The following is a 22919-nucleotide window of genomic DNA, read 5'->3' as shown; positions in this document are numbered from 1 at the left end:
TAAACACTCACACCTTGTACTAATGTACTCCCTTGCGGGGTAGGCAGAGGTGCATTGCTGCACCCACTTTTCGCTAGTGTTTATGTTAGTCCCAATGTAATAGGGGCCGGGCCTATTGCCATTTTACGGGCACATCCAAGACCCGAGAACAAATACCTGTGTTTAAACAAATATTTGCCTCGGCCGGGAATCGAACCCGGGAGCTTCAGCACAAGAGTTAGCGCTGCTAACCGCTGCGCCATCCGGCCGTCGCTAACCACTGCGCCATCCGGCCGTCCGAAGTACTATAATATGTTAATAATAATAAAATATGTGTGGACCAAGGACTTTAAGTCCTTGGTGTGGACATTTCACATATGGCCATTCGACCTCAAGCTAGGCAGAGCCTGTAATATGAGTATCAGACAGCTGATAAATCTACACAGAAGCATAGATAGATACATATTATAACAAACATATTAACACCTAATACCCGAGTAGGTACAAAATATATCTGTCTTCAAAAAAATATCTGCTCAAGTTTGGCCAGGCATATTCTTTGAGCAAGACCTCCATAAGTGGATTATAAATTACCTACTTAGCTATAAATTATTATCGGTCCTAATCCTCACCTCATCCAATGATAATAGTATTTTAATTAGGTACCTAGGTTAAGGTATCGGATCAAAGCTTAAGGTAATTTAACGCTCACTTGACAAACATAATGATTCTTCTTATCTACTCGCTCCGTTGCACTTCCATCCCGTAGCCCACAAGCAATCAACATGAACGATTTAATTTTAAGATAAAATCCGAAATGCCTTTTCTTATCCGGGCAAAATCGAAAGACGCTTCTGTAACAGCTTTAGTGTTAATACTTGTGTGTTTCAAATTTTCGGGGTTGGGTTGCCGCAAAATGCCTTTAGAACCGCGCGAGTTTTATCAAAATCAGACCCTGAAAGGATTGAGCGATTCAGATGATAAGACTACAGAAAAAAAGTACGATTTCAAAAGTATCGAAGAAAAGTATAGATTTAGAAACAATGAAGAGGCTAAGAGGTTTAAAGTGGCCACGGATGGCAGTGAAGGTAGGTTTAGTTAATCGGCGGATATTTGGCCTCAAATATGTTGGTTCTGATTGCTGTTTCGGCAGCAGTCGTGAAGTTTTGTCAGAGGCCTTCGGGCAGCTTGAAAACATCTGTCAGTCTCAGGAACTGCTTGACCTCCTCTCCGAAAATACCCACCACACCACAACAGATACGAACTTATTGTACAGTTGCTGACCATAGGAAAGTATTATTGAAATTTTGGTCTCGCAGCTGTTTTGGCCGTTTCTGGTTGTCTCTGTGATCATCATCATCATCGTCACATCCCCACTGCTGGGGCACGGGTCTCCTTCCAATGAAGGAAGGGTTTAGGCCTAGTCCACCACGATGGCCTAGTACGGGTTGGTCCTGTGATACACTTTGACTTTAACCTGCAGACACAACTCCAGGGTCACGTCGCATCGTGGGCGGCCTGGAGACCAGTGTGAGCGTGTGTCCTTACATCGTCGCCATCTCCAAGCACGGGAGGCACTGGTGTGGAGGATCTATTATAGATGAGCAGTGGGTGCTGACCGCCGCGCATTGTATGCAAGCGTAAGTGGAAGGTAGAGAAGATAATTATATAGGTTATCGCGAGCAATAAAAAGTTACACTTACAAATTCAAAGTCAATACCAAATACCTAACCCAATTTTTTCCAAACATTTTATTTTAAATTTTATCAAAATATTTATACTGTTGATAATATTCTGATGCGCTGTTAAATTGAAAATAAAACTTATAAGTCCTTCAATATTGCAGAGACGGTGTGATTAAGCTATAGGCTTTTCCGTTTAGATAGGTGTAATTTGGTGCTATTGTCACTGTAACTTTTTCATTGCTCGCGATTTGTAATATTGTTTTCTTATCCTAACTAATCCTAATCCTAACTAATATTATAAATGCGAAAGTAACTGTGTCTGTCTGTCTATCTGTCTGTCTGTCTGTCTGTCTGTCTGTCTGTCTGTCTGTTACTCTTTCACGCCAAAACTACTTGACGGATTTGAATGAAATTTGGTATACATACGGTCTAGACCCTGGGAAAGATCATAGGCTACTTTTTATCCCGGAATTCCTACGGGAAAACTTTATAAGGCGAAGCGAAGCGCGCAGGAACGCTGCTGCTGAACAGCAGGAAATAAATATGAGGATGCAGAGCAGAATCTCGCAGGGGCGCGCACAAGGGTCCCTTCAGGCATTCAAATCAGCTGCCCAAAGCCTTATGGGGAAACCACAGAGGACACCTGAGTGGCGCCAAATCCCCAAAGGCCCCATCCGAAAAAGAACGGCCCAAAGAACCATAACAAGAGCCGACATGGGTCAGGTGGTCCCACCGAAGCTAAAAACAGCAACCTCCCCTAAAGAGCATTTGGAGAATGCCGTCATAGAATTTGTGGCAATAACAACCGCCACAAAGCAGGTAAACCTCTTGTCGTGCAAAACCATCATGCAGACCTACAGGCAAGAAAACGAAGGCCGGCTAAAAATTCTACTCGAGGAGGCCGAAGCCTGCATATACGATAACAGTAGTTGCCAAGTCCTCAGAGGCAAAATGACTGGAGCGTATATGGCGGCTTACAGCGAGGAAAGCGGATTTGTACCCTGGGAATGCAACTCCTCAAAATTTACTGTGCCACACAACAACCAAATAGTGGTCGTCGCCCAGTGCACCAGGATTATGCTAGAGGATAAAATCCTAGCAAAAGTGGAAACCATCAACGCCAACTGGAATCACTGGACGATGCCCACTATCACTTGGGTGAACGGGGTACCTGGATGTGGGAAGACAACCTGGGTGATAAATAACTTCGATGTGAGTAAAGACACCATTATCACAACAACAACTGAGGCGGCCATCGACATAAGAAACAGGCTAGCGCATCGTATTGGTGACATGGTCAAAACTAGGGTGCGTACGATGGCATCAGTCCTGGTAAACGGCTTTAGAGAACATGTCGGTTGCCAACGCCTGATAATTGACGAAGCCCTGATGAACCATTTCGGGGCAATCGTAATGGCCGCCCACCTGTCTCGTGCCTGTGATATTGCTCTGATCGGAGACATCAATCAGCTACCATATATCGACAGAGAGAACCTATTCGAGCTTAGGTACAATCGCCCAACACTGGTAGCAAACATCACCCAGGAGCTGTTGTGCTCATACAGAAACCCCATGGATGTTGCATACGCCCTAAAGGAAGTATACTCAGGCATATACGCAGCCACAGCGCGCATCCAATCCCTGCAGCTGAAAAGGTTAACAGACGCAGTAATTCCCAAATCCCAAACCAACACTCTGTTCCTGGTGCATACACAGGAAGAAAAAGAGACCTTGACCAGCCAAGGGTATGGTGAAGGAATGGGCTCACGCGTCCTAACCATTCACGAAGCACAGGGATTGACGTACGAATCCGTTATTATCATAAGAACAAAAGATAAAATAAAGTTGCACGATAGCATACCTCACGCAGTAGTGGCGCTGTCGAGGCACACCACCGCCTGCACCTACTATGCGGATGACACCGAGGACGCTATCGGCAACCTCGCTAAAACGGCAATAACAGCGCCAAAGAAACGCATCCTCGAGTACAATCTAAAAATGGCAGTTAAGAATCGAGACGAAGAGGTCATTGCACTTTCTGGGGAAATGTTAAGAAGGCAAAACGGGGCGGAATAAATCATAAAATATAATTTTGGTTAAGAGCGCAAAATATAGGTCAAATTGGGAAAATAATTTATATAACTAACCTATTGATTATTATATCATAACTAACAATTAAAATAAGTTATCTTTAAGAACAGAGTCACACACTAACATCAGGCAAAACATGACCTATAACGACTGAGGGGCCGAGCCATTGCCAGGTGTCTACTAAGTTCTCCGAAGACAGCTGGCATTGGCCCTGTCCTTGTTAAGTTTGTTGCCATTACTAATGTAAGTGTGACTCTGAAAACCATTAATTTAAAAAAAAGGAAAAAAAAAGAAAAAAAAAAAAATTCTTGTATAATGAGATACACGGCTGGGGGTTTTTAGTCGGTTAACGCCCGACACTACCTGGGTCCTCTTCCCAGGTGTCCATGTGGATTTTCCCCCAGCAGTGGAAAAAAAAAGGGAAAAAAAGAAAAAAAAAAAAAAAAAAGAACAATATATATATAAAAGATAGAATATATATACCTATATATAAATGAAACTTCCTTACCGAGTAGAAAGTAGATAAAAGAATTAAAAACTATCTCATAAAAATTACCACTCTTCAAAAGGCACGGACATAAAGTCTGTGGAGTGATAACAATTAAAAAAAAAAAAAAAAAAAAAAAACACGCACTCACGCCTTGTACTAATGTACTCCCTTGCGGGGTAGGCAGAGGTGCATTGCTGCACCCACTTTTCGCCAGAGTGTATGTTAGTCCCAATGTAATAGGGGGCGGGCCTATTGCCATTTTACGGGCACATCCAAGACCCGAGAACAAATATCTGTGTTTAAACAAATATCTGCCCCGGCCGGGAATCGAACCCGGGACCATCTGCTCAGTAGTCAGGTCACTAACCACTACGCCATTCGGTCGTCAATAACAATTGATAACAATTTCTTAAAAAAAAAAAAAAAAAAGCGCGCAGGAAGAGCTAGTACCTACATATAATATCCTTAAACTATTACGAGCAGGTCACGTATTATTTCAGTAGGTAATATGTAGATATTACCTACTGAAACCACGCACACGGAACTTGGTGCTTTTACCGTTGCTTCAGGGAACATGACATCTACACTTTCACTTTACGGTCGTGAAGGGAATTGGTCTAAGTTTCAGTGAAACGTGATGAAGTTCGAAAGTTCGAGGCATTTTGATAAATTGCTAAAGTTTTTTACAGTCTTTATGGGGACGCATTACAATACTATAGATACTTTACCAATGCTATTGGTAGGTAAATATTATGATAGTTTGGACAATTTGGACATTGTTTTTAAAAGGTTTCACTAGAGTATTACGGAATAAAAAGTATCCTGTATAAATAAAACTCAAGCATAATGTACATAGTTTAAAGTGGTGAGGGTTTATTCAATACAAATAGATTCCCTTTTATACGAGTAATATTAGTGTAAATACGTTGGATACATATACTAAGAAAAACTGCTTCCCTACTTTAGACCTTAATTCACATACAGGGTGATTGCTAAGTCGATGTGTTCCTTTAAATGGATTGTAGAGGAAAGTATTTCCAGTTGATTGAACACTATAATGCCCAATCCAAAACTTATAAATTTCTGAGATTTAAGTATTTTTAGTTAAGGTTAATTTTCAAGCTTGACCATGCAACACTAAGGTTGACCATGACGGCTTACAGAGATCCATTAATCGGATTGATTTTGGCACAGTTTTCGATTGTAATAATGCAGATACAGCGGCAGAGGTTTTTGTTAATATTCTGAAAAAAGCAATTGACACCAACAGCAAAACCTGCCTTATCCCGAATAAAAAACGTATAATAAAGGCTTGGATTACGCCAGGGTTGCTACGGTGTATGCGGCATAGAGACCGTCTTCACATGGACGCCAAAAGGGACTCCGAAAACCTTATTCTAAAAGTTACGTATACGAGATATCGTAATTATTGTAATAAATTACTTAAAAAGCTTAAAAGGATTCATGATCAGGAGGAAGTTACAAAAGCGGGTAAAGATTCGAAAAAAATATGGACAACTTTAAAAAATATTGCAAATATAAATGTCAAAAAGGAAATTTCCAATGATTTATTGACCTCTTACGCAACTCCACGAGAATCAGTAAATGGGGCAAACAAATATTTTGCTGATATAGGTAAAACTCTAGCAGAGAAAATTCCAATTCGAAGCGAACCTATGGATTTTGGCAAGTTTGGTGCAAAAATGTCTTACCCAAATTCATTTGTTTTGCTTGAACCAGATGAAAGCGAAATTGAAACTCTAATAATGACACTACGCAAAAACTGCGCAGTAGGCTGTGACAGTTTATCCACAGATTTTGTCAAGACATATAAAAATATTATTGTCCCTCCCTTAACTTATCTTTGCAAACTTTGCCTCGTCTCGGGAGTCTTTCCGAAGATATTTAAGAAGGCACTTGTGACTCCAATCTACAAAAGTGGTGACAGGGGCTGTGTCGGAAACTATCGCCCAATCTCTGTTCTTCCCGTTCTCTCAAAAATCCTAGAGAGACTGATTAATAATAGACTTGTCACATACCTGAATGCCAATAACTTACTTTCTGACCAGCAGTACGGGTTTAGAAGTGGAAGATCCACATCCGACGCAGTTCATGAACTTGTGGATCATGTTGTTAAAAATATGGACAAGGGAGAAAAAGTACTCTCTATATTTTTGGATCTGGCAAAAGCGTTCGACACAGTCTCTGTGCCACTATTACTATGTAAGCTTGAGAACATTGGGGTGAGAGGTATTCAGCTGAAACTCTTTGAGGATTACCTCTCAGACAGATATCAGAGAGTTAAGATAGGCAATTTCCAGAGTGATGATCTACCCCTAACCTTTGGTGTTCCTCAGGGCAGCATTCTGGGACCAACACTATTTTTGGTATACATTGATGACCTTAGCAGACTTAAGTTACCGGGGTGTAAAATTGTCTCCTATGCTGATGATACAGCTGTGTGCTTTTCCTCTAGGTCATGGCGTGATACATTTAATCTAGCACAATATGGGTTCGATATCATAAATAGGTGGTTAAATGTTAACACATTAACATTAAATACTGATAAAACTAAATTTATTGCCTATTCCATCACAAATCGTACTCGACCCTCACCTTCTTTTAAAATTATAGCTCACACTTTCTGCAATAACCCCAATGGCCCTAACTGTCGATGTCTCCCTCTAAAAAGTACAACTACTATGAAATATCTCGGCATTCTGCTCGATAAGAATTTATGTTTTAAAGATCATGTAAATATGTTGGTCGGAAGAGTGCGTAAATTAATATATGTTTTTAAAACCTTAAGGGTCTGCAATAGGGAATCGAGGGTTGGCATTGTCATAGAATTATGTAGTAAATGATGCTCTACAGCCTTGAAAAAAATCACACAGGTAGTTGAAGAGTCTAGCTAGGTGCTGAATCATTCGAATTTAAGTAAATGATTATGGATAACTGTAAATTAATTTCAGAAAACCAGTAAATCACACTCCCGTATTGTAACAACTGTGTCGTAATTATTAAGAATTTTCATATGATTTTTATCATATTATAAAGTTAAAGGCTTGGACTAGGCGCTAAATACCTTGTTTTTTAATAAATACACACTTATTTGGTGTAAATTAATCCCAAACTTGAGCAATTTTTTTCCCTCAAATCTTCATACAAATATCTATGGCGGCTTTCTGTGTTATAAAATCATAAACACAAGTGACGTTTGACTCAGTTGGCCGCTGGCCTCCAAAGAAGGGTCACGTCGGTTTAGGCAGCACTGACAGCTCGCGATCTTATCGTGTACAGATACAAAATCACTGCACATTGGTTGTCATTGCACTTTTTCAACTTTTATGACACCAACATAATTTGATTTGAAATTGAGGAAGCATAATTCTTCCAGTATATTCAATACATTAAATTAAATTAGATAGTGTGCAATATTCTCGTGATATTACAGTCTCGTAAAGGTCTGATGAGGAGCAGGAATATAGCGAATGGATCTAAGTGATGACAATACGCACGAACATTAGGTTAGGGATCAAAAATACAGTCTCTTGGTGCTGGTTGAGGTATGGTCTCGTGAGGATCTGATGAGGGCAGTAACACGGTGGTGGCTCAATTTTATTTCAAAGATGTTAATAGCTAAAAGCATCGAGTTTGGGCTATTAAGTATCTTTTTCAGAGAGAGAGAAAGAGATTTTGTTTTTCCTCTGGATGTGTTAGGTTTACTGGGTTTACTAAGTTCATTCTGTTAATGGCATCAAAGTCAAAGTCAAAGTCAAAGTCAAATTTTTTTATTCATCGTACAAATATAAAATTTTCTGATGAACGTCAATTTTTACAAATTACTCTCCGTTCGGATAAGGGGGGGCTCTTTCTGTCTAAGGAGAAGAACGGAGGCAAGAAACTCCTGAGCCATCTTTTCAAAAAAAGACTTAAAACTAGTTGGTATACAATACATATAAGCTTAATTATTATTATTATAATAATATGAGCAGAGCTAACTACTTATCACAGCCATGCATTAACGTCCTCTAAGTAATCATCAATTCTATAATAAGCTTTTTTACTGAGTTTCTCTTTAATGTAACACTTAAACTTATTCTCTGGCATTTGAGCAACTTCTGCTGGAAGCTTATTATAAAATCTAATACAGTACCCTAAAAACGATTTATTAACTTTCGCCAGACGCATCGCTGGAAAAGCCAGCTTATGCTTGTTCCTAGTATTAATGTCATGATTACTGCCAATTGTATCAAAAGTTGAAATATTCTTTCGTACATACATTAAATTGGAAAAAATGAACTGACATGGAACTGTAAGGATGTTAATTTCTTTAAATAGTTCTCTCAATGAATCCCTGGAACCAAGTTTGTATATAGAGCGGATGGCTCTTTTCTGTAATACAAATATAGTCTCAATATCAGCGGCTCTACCCCAAAGCAAAATTCCATACGACAATAAGCTGTGGAAATAACTAAAGTAAACTAATCTGGCGGTTTCAACGTCGGTCAGTTGTCTAATTTTCCGTACAGCAAAAGCTGCCGAGCTCAACCTTCCAGCCAATTTGGCAATGTGAGGTCCCCATTGTAACTTTGAATCTATAGTCATACCAAGAAAGACAGTATCATTAACTAGGTCCAATTTATTCCCATCTAGAATAATGTTAGTATCGCATTGTCTAACATTCGGCAGTGTAAATTTAATACATTTCGTTTTCTTAGAATTCAATAAAAGATTATTTACGGTAAACCAATCGTGTATGTCAGATAGAATAGAATTAATTTCATAAAAAATATTTTCACTTCTTTTAACTTTAAAAAGCAAAGAAGTATCGTCAGCAAATAAAACTATATTAGTCAATTTTTCAACCATAAAAGGCAAGTCATTAATATAAATGAGGAATAAAAATGGTCCTAGAATAGATCCTTGAGGGACGCCTATCTTTACATGAGCCCCCTGTGATTTAGTATTATTAATATCGACCCTTTGTTGCCTCTTGTCTAAATATGAAGCTATCAAATCTAAAGCCTTTCCTCCTATTCCATAGTATCTCAGTTTCGAAATTAAAGTTTGATGGTCCACACAATCAAACGCCTTCGACAGATCACAGAAGACTCCAATAGCATCGTGATGGTCTTCCCAGGCGTCAAATATGTGCTTAATTAACGCAGTACCGGCATCGGTTGTTGATTTGCCTTTTGTAAAACCATACTGCTGGCTATGAAACAGTCGAGCTTCATTGAAATGCAAAAGCATCTGACTGAGTATGATCCTCTCAAATATTTTACTCAAAACTGGAAGAACCGAGACAGGCCTGAAATTTGCAGGGTCCTCCATATCCCCACTCTTGAACAGAGGTATAATTTTACTCAATTTCATAAGATCTGGGAACACACCTTCAGCGATACATTTATTAAAAATGTTAGCCAAAATTGGGGCGATTTTATTAATAATAGAAAGAACAAATTTAACTGACATTCCCCACAAGTCTTCAGTTTTCTTCATATTTAAGGACTTAAATGTTTTTATAATAGTTAATGTATTTATATATCTGAATTTAAATTCCTTATCGGTTGAAGGTGCGTTCTCCTTCATCAGGGTTTCAGCTAATGTAGCTGAAGAATCTAGGTTGCAAGTAGTCTCTAAAGGAATGTTCGTAAAAAACTCTTCAAAAACTCTCGCCACATCGTCATTTGATGTTATTATGTCATTGCCTACCTTTAAAGATAAATTAGTCTCGCGTGTTCGATTCTTCCCCGTTTCGTTATTAATAATATTCCAAATGGCCTTAGATTTGTTAGCCGAGTCTTTAATCTTGTTATTAATAAAAATTGTCTTCGCACAGTGACAGACACATTTGTACATTTTGCTATATTTCTTCACATAAGATTGAAAGTCAGGGCGGAGTATGAATGTTTTCATCTCATACAGATCATATAATGTCGCCCTGCTTTTGCGAATACCATCTGTAGCCCAGTCACAAAATTTAATTTTATTGTCTATCAAAACTTCCTTCGTTTCAAAATTACTCTCAAACTCATCAGCTATTATCTTAAATAAGTTAGTATACATCTCATTAGAATTGCAATCTACTTTAACCCTCGGAAGTTTTTCGTCTAGTTTCTTCAAGTAATTGTCAATTTTCTTTGTAGTAATCGGTCTGCATCTAACCTTAGTTTTATTTGTCTTGTCAGTGTTTACTAAGGTAATGGTCTGCCCACTGTGGTCTGACCTCAGACAATTTATCACACTACTGTCTTTAAACTCACAGTTACAGAATATGTTATCTAGACAAGTGGCCGACGTGGATGTAATCCTAGTTGGTTCCAGAAAGACATTAAAAAGATTAAATGATTTAAAAAGTAACAGTAATTTCGATATATTAGGAGAGTCACCTAATAGGTCAACATTAAAGTCACCACACACTATTACTTCCTTTTTACTATTGGAAGCTAACCTTAGAACATCCTCCATGACAGTCTCAAAGGTAATGAAATCACCAGTAGGTGGCCTGTAGGTACATACTATTATATACTTGTTTAGCTCTGCACATGAAATTTCTATATGGTGTTTAACAGAAAGAGCTACTATGTCCTTTCGTTCTTTACATTTACAATTTTCTTTAAGAAATATAAGTGACCCGCCATGCTCGTTGCACTTTCTGTTAAAACAGCTTATAAGTTTGTAATTTTTCAATTGGAACATCATTTTATTCTCGTCTAACCAATGTTCTGTGATACATAAACAATCAATGTTAAATTTTTCCGAAAATAGTTCTATTTCTAACAATTTAGAAGAAAGACTCTGAATATTCTGATGTACCACTTTAAATTCATTCTTAAATGTCTTGTCCTTTAATAGTTTTGAGCCGAGAGAGCAGTGAACTGAATCAATCTTTATATCAACGCTATGATGCTCTCCCGTTGTCTGAGAATCTAATTTAAATCTACTGTACTATTACTATTATCAGTATTACTACTGACGATGTCAATAGGGACACAAGTTTTCTTCGTTATAATGCTTATAACTGAGTTAATAAGATGAGCTACTTCTGTAGCTAGACGTCGTTTCTGATTTGAGGACAAAAATAAACTGTCCCAAGTCAACTTAAAATTATCTACGTATAAATTAGTATCAAAGAAATTGATACAATCAGATTTACAACATGCATTGTACATTGTTTTATTTAGGCTACATGTCATATAATTGCATTTGTCAGGCAGTGTGCATGAGTAAGGAAATGCACAAACAAATACTAGTTTTGTAGGAAGGCCTTCTAATATAGCAAAACTTCTATGTATGTCAGACTTTGACACCCCTAAACTATTTCCCACCATAATAAATATAGTTGTTTTGTCAGTGTGTGACCTCTCTGAAATTAATTCAAGTTGTTATGTGTTCATAAGTAATAATTATTTATTAACAAAATGCTGTTGATTCTCCACGAAAATGTAAAAATAAAAATAAAATAAATAAAAATAAATTCGTAACGTAAAATTGTCAATGACGGAATTTCTTCTATAGACAGTAGCCACAAAAAAACAAACGATAGATGGCGTGATTTGAAGATAAAGATACATTTTTTCGACACATAGACAGCAACAACAAAAAAATACAGATTTAAAGAAAAGAAACACATACTTATATAAAACAACAAAGAAAAAAAAAGGATACACATCAAAATAACTGGAAAAAATATAAGCCCCAATTTACTTGTGTGGGACAGGGAGTACCATAATATTTTTTATGGGGTACTCCCCATCTATGCGAAATATAAGCTTGATATCTTTACCCGTTTCTGAGAAAAAGGGCGGTGACAGACAGTCAGTCAGACAGACGGACAACAAAGAGATCCTATAACGGTTGCTTTTTTTCTTTTGACGTTCGAAACCCTAAAATTAAGTAAAAATATTATGCTGCCAAAAAATGTACTTACAGGTATTGAAAAAGCGGTATATAAACAAATTATACCAGCAGAGGGTTCACCATTTAGCTGAATGTTACTTAGAAAACGGCCTTGAGTGGCGGTCAAGTTGGTCCCCGCCTGCGATACTTTCCATTAACATTGGGACTCGTTTTCATGTTTTTACCGTACAGTCAGGTTTTTAGTTTTTTATAATTGTATTTTTTTATTTGTAACTTTTTAGTTGTTTTTATTTTATGAAATTTTACGTCGGTAGGTAGTTCATGATCATTTTTTAGGGTTCCGTAGCCAAAATGGCAAAAAACGGAACCCTTATAGTTTCGTCATGTCCGTCTGTCCGTCTGTCCGTCTGTCCGTCTGTCACAGCCGATTTACTCGGAAACTATAAGTACTACAGTGATGAAATTTGATGGGAATATGTGTTGTATGAACCGCTACAAAAATATGACACTAAATAGTAAAAAAAAGAATTGGGGGTGGGGCCCCCCATACATGTAACTGAGGGATGAAATATTTTTTTTCGATGTACGGTGGCCTGCGCCTAAAAGTATACAGGCGGAGTTTTTAAAATCGATCCCTGATGATGAAGGGACCAGCTTCATCTGTTATAAATCCGGGGACGTGTTGTGTGTGATGTGTGTAGCAGTGGTGTTTATGTGGATGTGCTTGAACACCATGTGAGCTTAAGATCGTTATTTTAAAAACTCCGCCTGTATACTTTTAGGCGCAGGCCACCGTACATACCCGTGTGGGGTATCAATGGAAAGGTCTTTTAAAATGATATAAAGTTTTCTAAAAATCATTTTTCTTAAAGTGAACGGTTTTTGAGATATCAGCTCTCAAAGTCGTAAAAAGTATGTCCCCCCCCCTCTATTTTTATAACTACGGGGTATAAAATTCTAAAAAAAATAGAGGTGATGCATGCTAATTAACTCTTTCAACGATTTTTGGTTTGATCAAAGTATCTCTTATAGTTTTTGAGATAGGTTGATTTAACTGTAATGACATAATAAGTTTATTATATTTGCTGCTACGGAACCCTTTGTGCGCGAGCCCGACTCGCACTTGGCCGGTTTTTATTTCAATAATTTTGGTGTTGTTATTTAAATACCTTCAATATGCATATTTTTGTAATGTGAAAATCAAGTCCTTTCATTTGATACCTTACACGGCAAAGTTGAATTATTATTTTTTCGATCATCACGTTATGTCCTCAAGAGGGCGCTATGTACATTTTAATGGAACGTCACATAGCCTATAGCCATCGCGCCATCAATACGCTTCTAACAATACCTCATACATCAAAATCTATCAAGCCGTTTAGGCTACAGGAGGGAACAAAGAAACAGACAAACATACATATATACATACATACAATCAAAAAACATTACCCTCCTCCTTCGGCAGTCGGGTAAAAAGGAGTAAGACAGGGGGTCATTCTGAACTTTTGCTCTACGAGTTTTGGAAATTAACAAAAAAAAACCTTTTTCATAGAAACTTTGTTGGACATGTGACTTTTTACCATGGAAAACGAATATTTTTTTTCGCGAATTTGCAAATCTCGTAGAACAAAAGTTGTTCAGAATGACCCCTTGAGTCATCCCCTTTTGGCTTAGTATAGCCCTTTTGCGACACTATGTATTTACTTTGCTTTGTCGTCGGGGTTCAGTTGGCTGGAGGATGCCCGAAACTTATTATCTACACTTTAATACTTTTAGTTACCTTTCTACAAGTAAATACCACATTTGTTTGAGAAAGCTAATCGGGTTCCGAGTATAGAGTAAAGTGGCACCCCTATTAATTTCTACTCTTTCCTGGTGCCTACCAGTGTAAGTAAGAATTATACTTACTTACCCTAAAATCACCCAAAATGTACTTGAACATAATTGTCAATAAAGTTGGCGAGTAAAAGTTTATCGACCCACTGTGCAAACTTACATGTGTGCGTGTCACTGCGTGTGCTGTGTGAAGAGCATTGAAAACCCAAAATTGGCGCGGCACGTCACCCTGTACGGGCCCTTAAGACATGTCCTTAAACCCAACATCCTAAAAACAGTCTACTACGCTTTATGTCAGTCCATTATAATGTATTGCATTACTGTATGGGGCGGTACGTGCAAAACTACCCTACTCCCCCTTGAAAGAGCACAAAGAGCAGTATTAAAGGTTAGCACTTTCCGTCCATATCGCTTCCCAACCGCACAACTCTTTAAGTTTTGTGAGGTGCTAAGTGTTAGGCAGCTTTTTATTTTTCATACCATACTTTTAAAGCATAGGGAAACTGCGTATGACCCTAGTTTAAACAGAGGAAGGAGAGGTTTTAAATGTCATTTTCCTGATTTCTTTTGCCCAAAAACTTCGTTTTCACAAAAGTTTTATCCTTTTTTGGGGACATTTCTATACAACAAAATAAATGTAGCTGATGCAATTTACCCTCTAACGATAAATGAATGTAAGATTAAACTTAAAGTTGTGTTGAGCACCTACAATTATGAACAATCAGAGAACTTGTTAGTTACAATTAAGTAAATTCCACCAATTTCCAATTTTCTGCACTACAAGCACTTTTGCATGTTGCATGCTTAGTTTAGTTTAATAATTTTTTTTTTTAAATATTTGTTTAAAAATGGAGCAATAAAATTTGTTTTAAACAGGGAGGGAGCTGGTGCCTGAGATACAGGCCACCACCTAGTTCAGGCCCCAGCGCTCTTAAAACTTGTACTGTGCTTAGTCCTAAGTCAGTTTGTAATTTAATTTTAAGTTGTGTACATCTATTTATTGTATTAGGCTAAGCTTATTGCTCAATAAAAATTTATTTATATTTATTAAAGCTTTGGCATATAATTGACGAAAGCCTCTCTTACTTCCTCAATCCAAATAATTTCCACACGCCAAAGAGCTAAACACTTTTATCGGAGCTGAATTAATTCTAAAAATTATCCGAGCAGAAATTTACGCCATCCATGCTTATGTCTGCATGATATTACAGCGTAAACTCTGGGAAATTTCCCAGTTCAGGAATACACCTGACTACGAATAATGTTTTCCACGTTTTATTAAATTGTTAAATGCTTCGGACTCCGTTGTATTGCTAATTTTATGCATCTTTATTCACGTTGTTCATAAATATAATTATTGCAAATGGGGTCTTATTAGTTTAATTTTGTTGTATTATAGTGTCTATACTACAGGTGTTGCAAAAAAGGGTACGGAAATGTAAGCTAAAAAAGGTGACACAGGGTGTCATTGCGAAAAAATATATCTGCCGTTCAAAAAAGTCACGTGACCAACAAAGTTGTCACCGCCTATCATGGAAGTAGAAAAAACCCTATTTCTATCAGAAGGCCCTCTCACGCTATGTAAAATCTTACCCTGTACGTTATTAAAGTAGGTAGTTAATATAAATAATTTATACACATAGTAATATATATATGTCAATGACATACCTTCCTACTCTTATTTCAGCGTGTTTGAAGAGGACAGAAGGGTACTGACTCCATACACGGTGCGGGCTGGCAGCTCCTACCACAGCCGCGGCGGGTACCAGGCGCGCATAAATAAGGTAGAGACTTCCTCGAAAGATACATCTTCAGGTTACGTGGTTATGGTTATACAACGTAAGCGCCGGACAATGTCTGACGCTGGCTAACGCTAACCTAGCCGTAGTATTTGTCACCTGTGTCTATTTAATAATAATCATAGCATTCTGCTGAGTCAAAACCCTTTTGCTAACATGATAAAAACACAAGCTGCCTGTCTATATTATCTTAACGTGTTTCTGCTATACTCGTATCATAATGTCGTGTGTCTATAATTACCTAATGTAATATTTCCATGTAACCTTATTCAGTAAATAAACAATCTATGTGTCTATTTATTGCGGCCGATATTCCCTTTCAGGTGTTCTTCCCGCACCAATACAATCCGGACGGTGCAGACTACGACTTCTGTTTACTCCGCCTGGACCGGCCGCTGCCGATCGGACGCAGCATCGCCGTGCTGGACCTCCCGGCTAGAGACTACGCCTTGGAGGTCGATGATATCCTGGTAGTCTCGGGATGGGGAAGCACTGATGTGAGATGGCTTGTCTTATGATATTATGTTGGGTGCAAAAAAATTTGCGCGCTCCAGAATCTCGACAAAACTACACGAGACTTAATTAATACGAAACTGTAGAGGGTCTATTCAATTCGGCAGGACTCCAGAAGTTTTAATAGTGAATATTTTTGTCGAGTCCCGAGACAAAATCTCTTGTAAAGATTATGAAGCGGGTTTTAGCCGAAATAGCTATGTTGGAAATTGGAATACACCACTTTTGCAAGGGTAGATTTCAAATTTGATTTTGGCAGGCCATCGATTTGAGTACCTAATTCCGAGATTTTTAGTAAGCTAGTACTTTTGCTCATTTATGCAAAATAAACTCTTCTAAATCTTAAACCTAAACATGACTTTACAGAAGACAGGCAACGGCCACGTGCCTGACCGGGTCCGCTTTGTGCCGGTCCCTCTCCTGAGCACGAGCGAGTGTCAGCGCGCCTACAAGTTCCCCATCACTCCGAGGATGATCTGCGCCGGGTACTCCAAAGGAGGGAAGGACGCTTGTAATGTGAGTGCTCCTTGTTGTAATGAGCTCCTGGTAGAATTGATTAAGCGGAGTTTTTGTCCGTTCGTGATCTGTGCAGGGCAATAGACCCTGCCTCTACATGAAGGAAGAACGCTTGTAACGTGAGTGCCATTTTGTAAACTCGTGATAGATTTGATAAATCTGAGTTTTTGAAAGAGTATGTAGGTCTGTATACTTGGTCCGAGCCCGCTCTCGGATAAATGGATTTGATTAAACTGTCCATGAGCGTTGTGTTTATGTTATTTACTGACTAGAAGCTAAAACACCGTGAAGGAACGCAATGATATTTTTAATACACTATGAATAATAAAAAAGCGGTGATATGGTGAAAAGAACATGGTGGTACATAAGTTAGTAAAGTTAGTATCCGTAATCATGATCCCTACACTCCTCTCCCTAGCACGACTCCGGAGGGCCAGCAGTACGGGACAACATCCTACTTGGCGTAGTCTCTTTCGGAGGCCGCCGCTGTGGGGACCCCAACTCTCCTGGAGTCTACAGCCGAGTCTCGGCACTCACCTCCTGGATTGAAAAGACTATAAGGAACAATGAGGCGGGTGAAGACCCTGCACTCCTGCCGAAGATAAAAGAAGCTAGGAAGCGCGAGAGAGAGATGAAGAAGTAGGTATTTTATGCACATTATTATGACTGTATGGTATTGGGCATATTGGTTCGGCTTTGTATTGCCATTCTTAGCTTGTTAGTAACCAACCCTAGAGCAGATAGATCCCCATAAAAAATTATTAGAGTTTACTCTCCACTAGTCGAGCGCGCGAGTAAAAACTCGCACGACCCATGCAGCGTGTATAGCGTTTGTTACCGTGTTAAAAGGAAAGGCTTCCTAGTCATGTATCAACGTTACGTACGCATCAATATACGTAGGTGGGCAGTTCTTCTTTTTAACCTACATAATGAATAAAAAATTATCGAGACAGCCAAGATTCGTATGAAATACAGCTCTGTCACGCGGATTTACCACTCTGTAACGTAATTTTAAATACAAAAATATAAATTTATATTTTTGTAAACGTGCACAGCCGTTGTGTTTTTAGTGCACGTTGAAATATAAATAAATAAATAAATATTTGTAAAACTCATGATTTTTACTTAACTGATGGAGACACCGTTATGTAGGTTAAAAAGAAGAACTGCCCAGGTACCTGTTTATTTAACCTGCAGTCGCTACACGGGTTCTTTATCGACGTCGATAAACTCGTTTAATGCGCGTTTCACCAATAACAGCGCCGTACTTATGGCGAATCGCGTTTATCTACGTCGATAACGGACCCGTGTAGAAGCACATGGCATTAAGTACTAACCTAGTTGTTTTTCAAACGTTACCTACTTGATATCGACACTGATATAACCACGATATAACAGTAATTTTGTCTACCAACAAACCCGAAAAAATAAAATATGAAATTCCTATTTGAAACGTAATACTTATTAATATTTTTTACAGATTCAAATCCGGGATGAATGCAAAAAAGCATAAAATAAAAACATGGCTTCGGGAAACCATAAACTCGCCTACTTTCCTCAACATAGCGAAAAATAAATTAATATCAAACAAAATTTACTAGCGAAGCTACTACAACCTACAGCTTATCGTTAAATAATGCAAATTTCTTCAATTGTGTCTTGATGCTAAAACTGAAGCTGAAAAAACCCTACACTATTTAGCTGTAAACAAATTTTTGATTAAGTAAGTACGCCAAAAACTCTCTAGCAACGAAAATAATAATCTAGAAGCTATTTAAAATCTTAACTATTCTTGACTGATGCCTGAAAAACCCAGCACATATTTCGGCGTCAGGTGAAATCAGTGTTTGTGATATTATTAGGTATTTATGAAAATAAAAATAACTTTATGTTTATACCTACTTACGGAGTTTAATCATTGTTCACCTTTTTTTTTTTTTTTTTTTATGCAGCCTGTGTCGTGTCCCACTGCTGGGCAAAGGCCTCCTTATAAACTGACCACCGTTCCCGATCATGTGCTTCCTTCGGCCATTGAGGCAAAAACCTGTCGAGGTCGTCCCGCCATCTCCGCCTGGGTCTTCCGCGTCGCCGACGTCCATCACTGGGCACCCACTCGTTGTTCACCTAAATTATGAAATTTATTTTTACCATAACTTCGAAAACGCTTGTTTTAAGTAAGTACCTAATAGTACCTATATTATTATCTGCCGCGTTAACAAAATCAATGATCATTAATTTAATTACCATAACTTTAACAAAATAATTATTAGGGATTCAGCAGCATCAGCTCAATTATCCGATCATATTGGCAACGCGCAGACGCGCAGGACTAATAACATAGGTAAGTAGTAGCCCTAAAATATATTATAGGTTGGTACATGATGATGGTTTTACGCCACCACAATAATTATTCAACAATTGCCATGAAAAATAAATTATACTGCCATCTATTGGCAAGAAACAAAACTTATTTTTACTGCGCCATCTATGATTGTATTTGAGAAACACGTCAAAACTATTTATTCACAAAATAATATCGTATCAACACTTTTCACCTCCAGATGGTACTGTTGAATTTAGTACCACTATTCGATAATAGATGGCGGTAGAAACCTTTTTTGCGTATTTAATTTTGAATTCATGAAATATACCTACAGAGTGATTTACAAATAATGGTATCAAAAAAATAATGAAAAAAGTATTCTTTAAATTGCATTTATTAACTTTAGGTACGCATGTCACGTAGTTTCAGAGTCCATTTGGTAAAAAAGATGCTTAGTGTAGGTAGAAGGTACCTAGTTGGACGGGGTACAAGGTACGTTGACCTGCCGATAGGAATTACACTGATAAATTCCACCCTGTATCTATTATAGGTACAAGTATAAAAAAACATACCATAAACCATCCATAAACAAGCACCTTTCTAGAGAATGAAGTGCAACCATGTGGTACCTACTAGATAACCTACCTAAACTTGTATCCTTACGGCTACAATTATTTGCAATTCAGTATAAATATACAGTCATAGGTAGGTGTACAACACTCCTCAGTAATCTCTATGCAATCAGGAAAAAAAACTACGTAAGATCAGTGAACGATAAAAAATTGCAGTGACTGATAAAAAAATGCAACGCACTACGCATAAGTACGGCTGATGACCCAACTGTCTATTAATATTATTATTATATTATGTGTCTGATTTAGGCTATGCTATTTTTATTATAAATTTTCTCAAAGATTATGGGGTGATGATTTGCTAAAGATAATATTATTGGATGCGGAAAACTATACTTACCTAGATCGCATCCAGTGGATGGATATAGGCTGATGATGATGCTTAAATAATTTTAGGGATGCATAGTACATACCTAATAAACAAAAACGAAGAGGTACTTACCATTTTCCCATAGGTATGTAGCGACACATGTTATAGTCACGTTTTGCAATGTCAGCTTTCTAGTAACTTCCAGTAGCGATCAATGCGCAGACGCTAGTCGTCTCGCGCCCGTCACTTAGACAACATACTTGTAAAATGTAATTGGTAAAATCAGTAAATAGTTTGGCCTCAAGAAATCCTGCATTCGTCATTTACCACAACCCAGTCACCCATTCTTAACCCTAAAGGTACATACTTAGAATTAATAAAACATGTAATCGTATATAGTACATAGTATGTATACCTACTTACCAAACTTACCCATAAACTAATTCATCATACATTTTCATTGAACTCTTTATTCCGAGAACTCTTCGATTGTTCAATACCATTGTTCCAACTGCAGTCGTCACTGGAATCTGCCGAATAAGACAGTTTATAACTCATTATAATTATAAATTAGCAGCTTATAGTATATGTATTATTAGCAGGTATGATATCCCAGTTACATTTTACCGGAGTTTTATGCGTCATACGGCTATGTGAAAAGTATAGACCAGCTAGAAGCAACCAGTGATCCACACAGAATGTACCATCCTGCTGAAATTTACGTGCAGGGTGCAGGTAGGTAGTGTACGCCAAAGGTACAGCCGAAGATAGGCGGAAGTGGCGGACGTTAGTGGAGACCCTCTGCACCTCTGGGGTGCCATAGGACTACAACAACTACAACAACTGTTTAAAAACATAACATCTTACAAATCTATCTGCACTGCACATTGAGATAAACCAGGGTGAATCCACCATACCTACCATACCATAAATAAATACAAAGGTGAAATAATGAACAAGACATAAGACATCGTAGAAAACTACACTCACGGGCAATGAAAAGTTTCCTCCAAATTACTTCTAAACGGAAAATGCTAGCTGACGAGCGTGACGCCTTCTGCAACATTGAAGTACATTTGACAGAGCATCAGGATCTTACCAACTAAAAACGGTAAGTAAGTAATATTTTTTTAAATCTTTGAAAAAATTGGAGTCGTTCAGTCGGAATTTTGTGAGTGGAACTATTTCATTGCCCGTGAGTGTATTACAAAATGGCGATAGGCAAACGGCTGGACTACCGGTCGATGCCTGAATTATTATCGGTCGCGAAATCCGATGACTTTTTCTTTATCTTATCTGTTATAAAAATGCACGATTAAGTTATTCACTGCAGTAAGTTGTAAAAGTCCATTGAAGTGCATGACAGATAATAAATACTATACGCGGATTATAAATATCTTTTAAGTTTACATTATGTAAAATTGTATGTTATAACAGAAACGGATACGAGTTTAAAATGGAATCTACAACCATAGTAGAAGTTTTAAAATTTTATTAATCTTCAAAATGTAGGTAATATGGGGCGCTGTGAGCTGAAACACAGATTAACACCTAGTTTAGCAGCAGATGCTACTTACTTGCCATTGTTGTACACATGTTGTTCATAAAATATTAGCTAATAAGGTAAGTTTTAAGAAATGTATATTTTTGGAAATAAATAAATTATTATATGATAACGGGAAAAAACCCACAAATACATAGAAAAATATGTCAGTTTACACAGGTCTGTAAAATGTAGAGAGAGAATACATTTTTGCATACTTATAACGAATCCTGAAAATCTATATCGAATCTGAAACTGATGATCGCTCGGCCCACTGCCACCGTACACTATCAATATTGAATGGTGTAGTGGTTAGAAACCCTGACTGATATGCGGAAGGTCCCAAGTTCGAAGCCAATATTTGAGGGTTCCGCTCATCTGGCATAATCTTTATTGACCAAAACTCATTTCGCATAACTCGTATGGTCTAAACTTTTTTGGCCGAACCATCACTTTGCCAAGACTTATGTGGCAAAAGGCTCGTTTCGTCTAAAACTTTAGGCACAATCTTTAAACACCTAAGTTTCGTTTGCTCAACTTTATGTTCGTCTATACCTATGTATAATCTTGTTTCTCCTAATGTTATCTTAATAAATAATATATTAAGTATGTAGTAAATGTACAAATTGTGGTATTTTTCTCCTACATCCCGAAAATCACGATATTGTATGATCAAAAAATCGAAAGTTAACGACCAATATAATTATTACAAACCCCATGAGATCGAAACCTAAAAATAGGTGCGACGACGAGCAAAGCGAGGAGGAGCGTGTTAGGTGCACATGTTCATCAAAACCAAAGCGGAGCGCAGCGAAGCGGAGCGGAGCGTTTTCCAAACAGCGGAAACAATACATGGCACCAGTTTGCACTATGTAGGGAGACGCTCCGTCAAAGTTAAAGCCAAACGAATATTATTACTTTGTATAAACCTAATAAACCTATGCCATAGCATTATTAGGCTATTCAAGATTTGGCCATACCATTATTAGGCTAAACAATGTTATGCGAAATAACTTTTTACTAAACGAGATTTATGCCATACGATTTTCGGCGTAACGAGACTTTGACCAAACGTTACTATGCAATACGAGATTAGACAAAAAAATCTTATGCCAAAAAAGGTAGAACCAATATTTGATTATAGGCAGAATATATTTGCACTCGGATCTTGGGTGTTTAATTTGACGTGACAAATGTTTTGCATCGCGCTCACTCACATCGCGCAGCCTCAAGACTCAAGAGCGAGCGCGACGGTGAACTTTTGTCAAGTCTAATGCGTCCCATGCTAGCCCTTCACCTGTCCGATATCCATATTACAGACTTTCCTTTTTTATTT

General features: G+C 37.9%; 1 protein-coding gene across 1 annotated transcript; it reads left to right on the top strand.

Moving 5' to 3' along the window:
• The first annotated feature begins 895 nt into the window (after positions 1 to 895).
• Positions 896 to 18454, top strand: LOC119691689 (trypsin 3A1). The gene is made up of 7 exons (XM_038109659.2): positions 896 to 1067; positions 1463 to 1619; positions 15635 to 15731; positions 16070 to 16243; positions 16626 to 16775; positions 17194 to 17414; positions 18256 to 18454. The coding sequence occupies exons 1-7, from the start codon at positions 896 to 898 to the stop codon at positions 18374 to 18376; spliced, it is 1092 nt and encodes a 363-aa protein (XP_037965587.2). The 3' UTR covers positions 18377 to 18454.
• Positions 18455 to 22919: the final 4465 nt, after the last annotated feature.

This window comes from Plutella xylostella, chromosome 20, assembly GCF_932276165.1.
Source record: "Plutella xylostella chromosome 20, ilPluXylo3.1, whole genome shotgun sequence".
Lineage (NCBI taxonomy): Eukaryota > Metazoa > Arthropoda > Insecta > Lepidoptera > Plutellidae > Plutella > Plutella xylostella.
The sequence above is the reverse complement of the archived record's forward strand: the minus strand, read 5'-3'. Positions and strand labels throughout refer to the sequence as shown.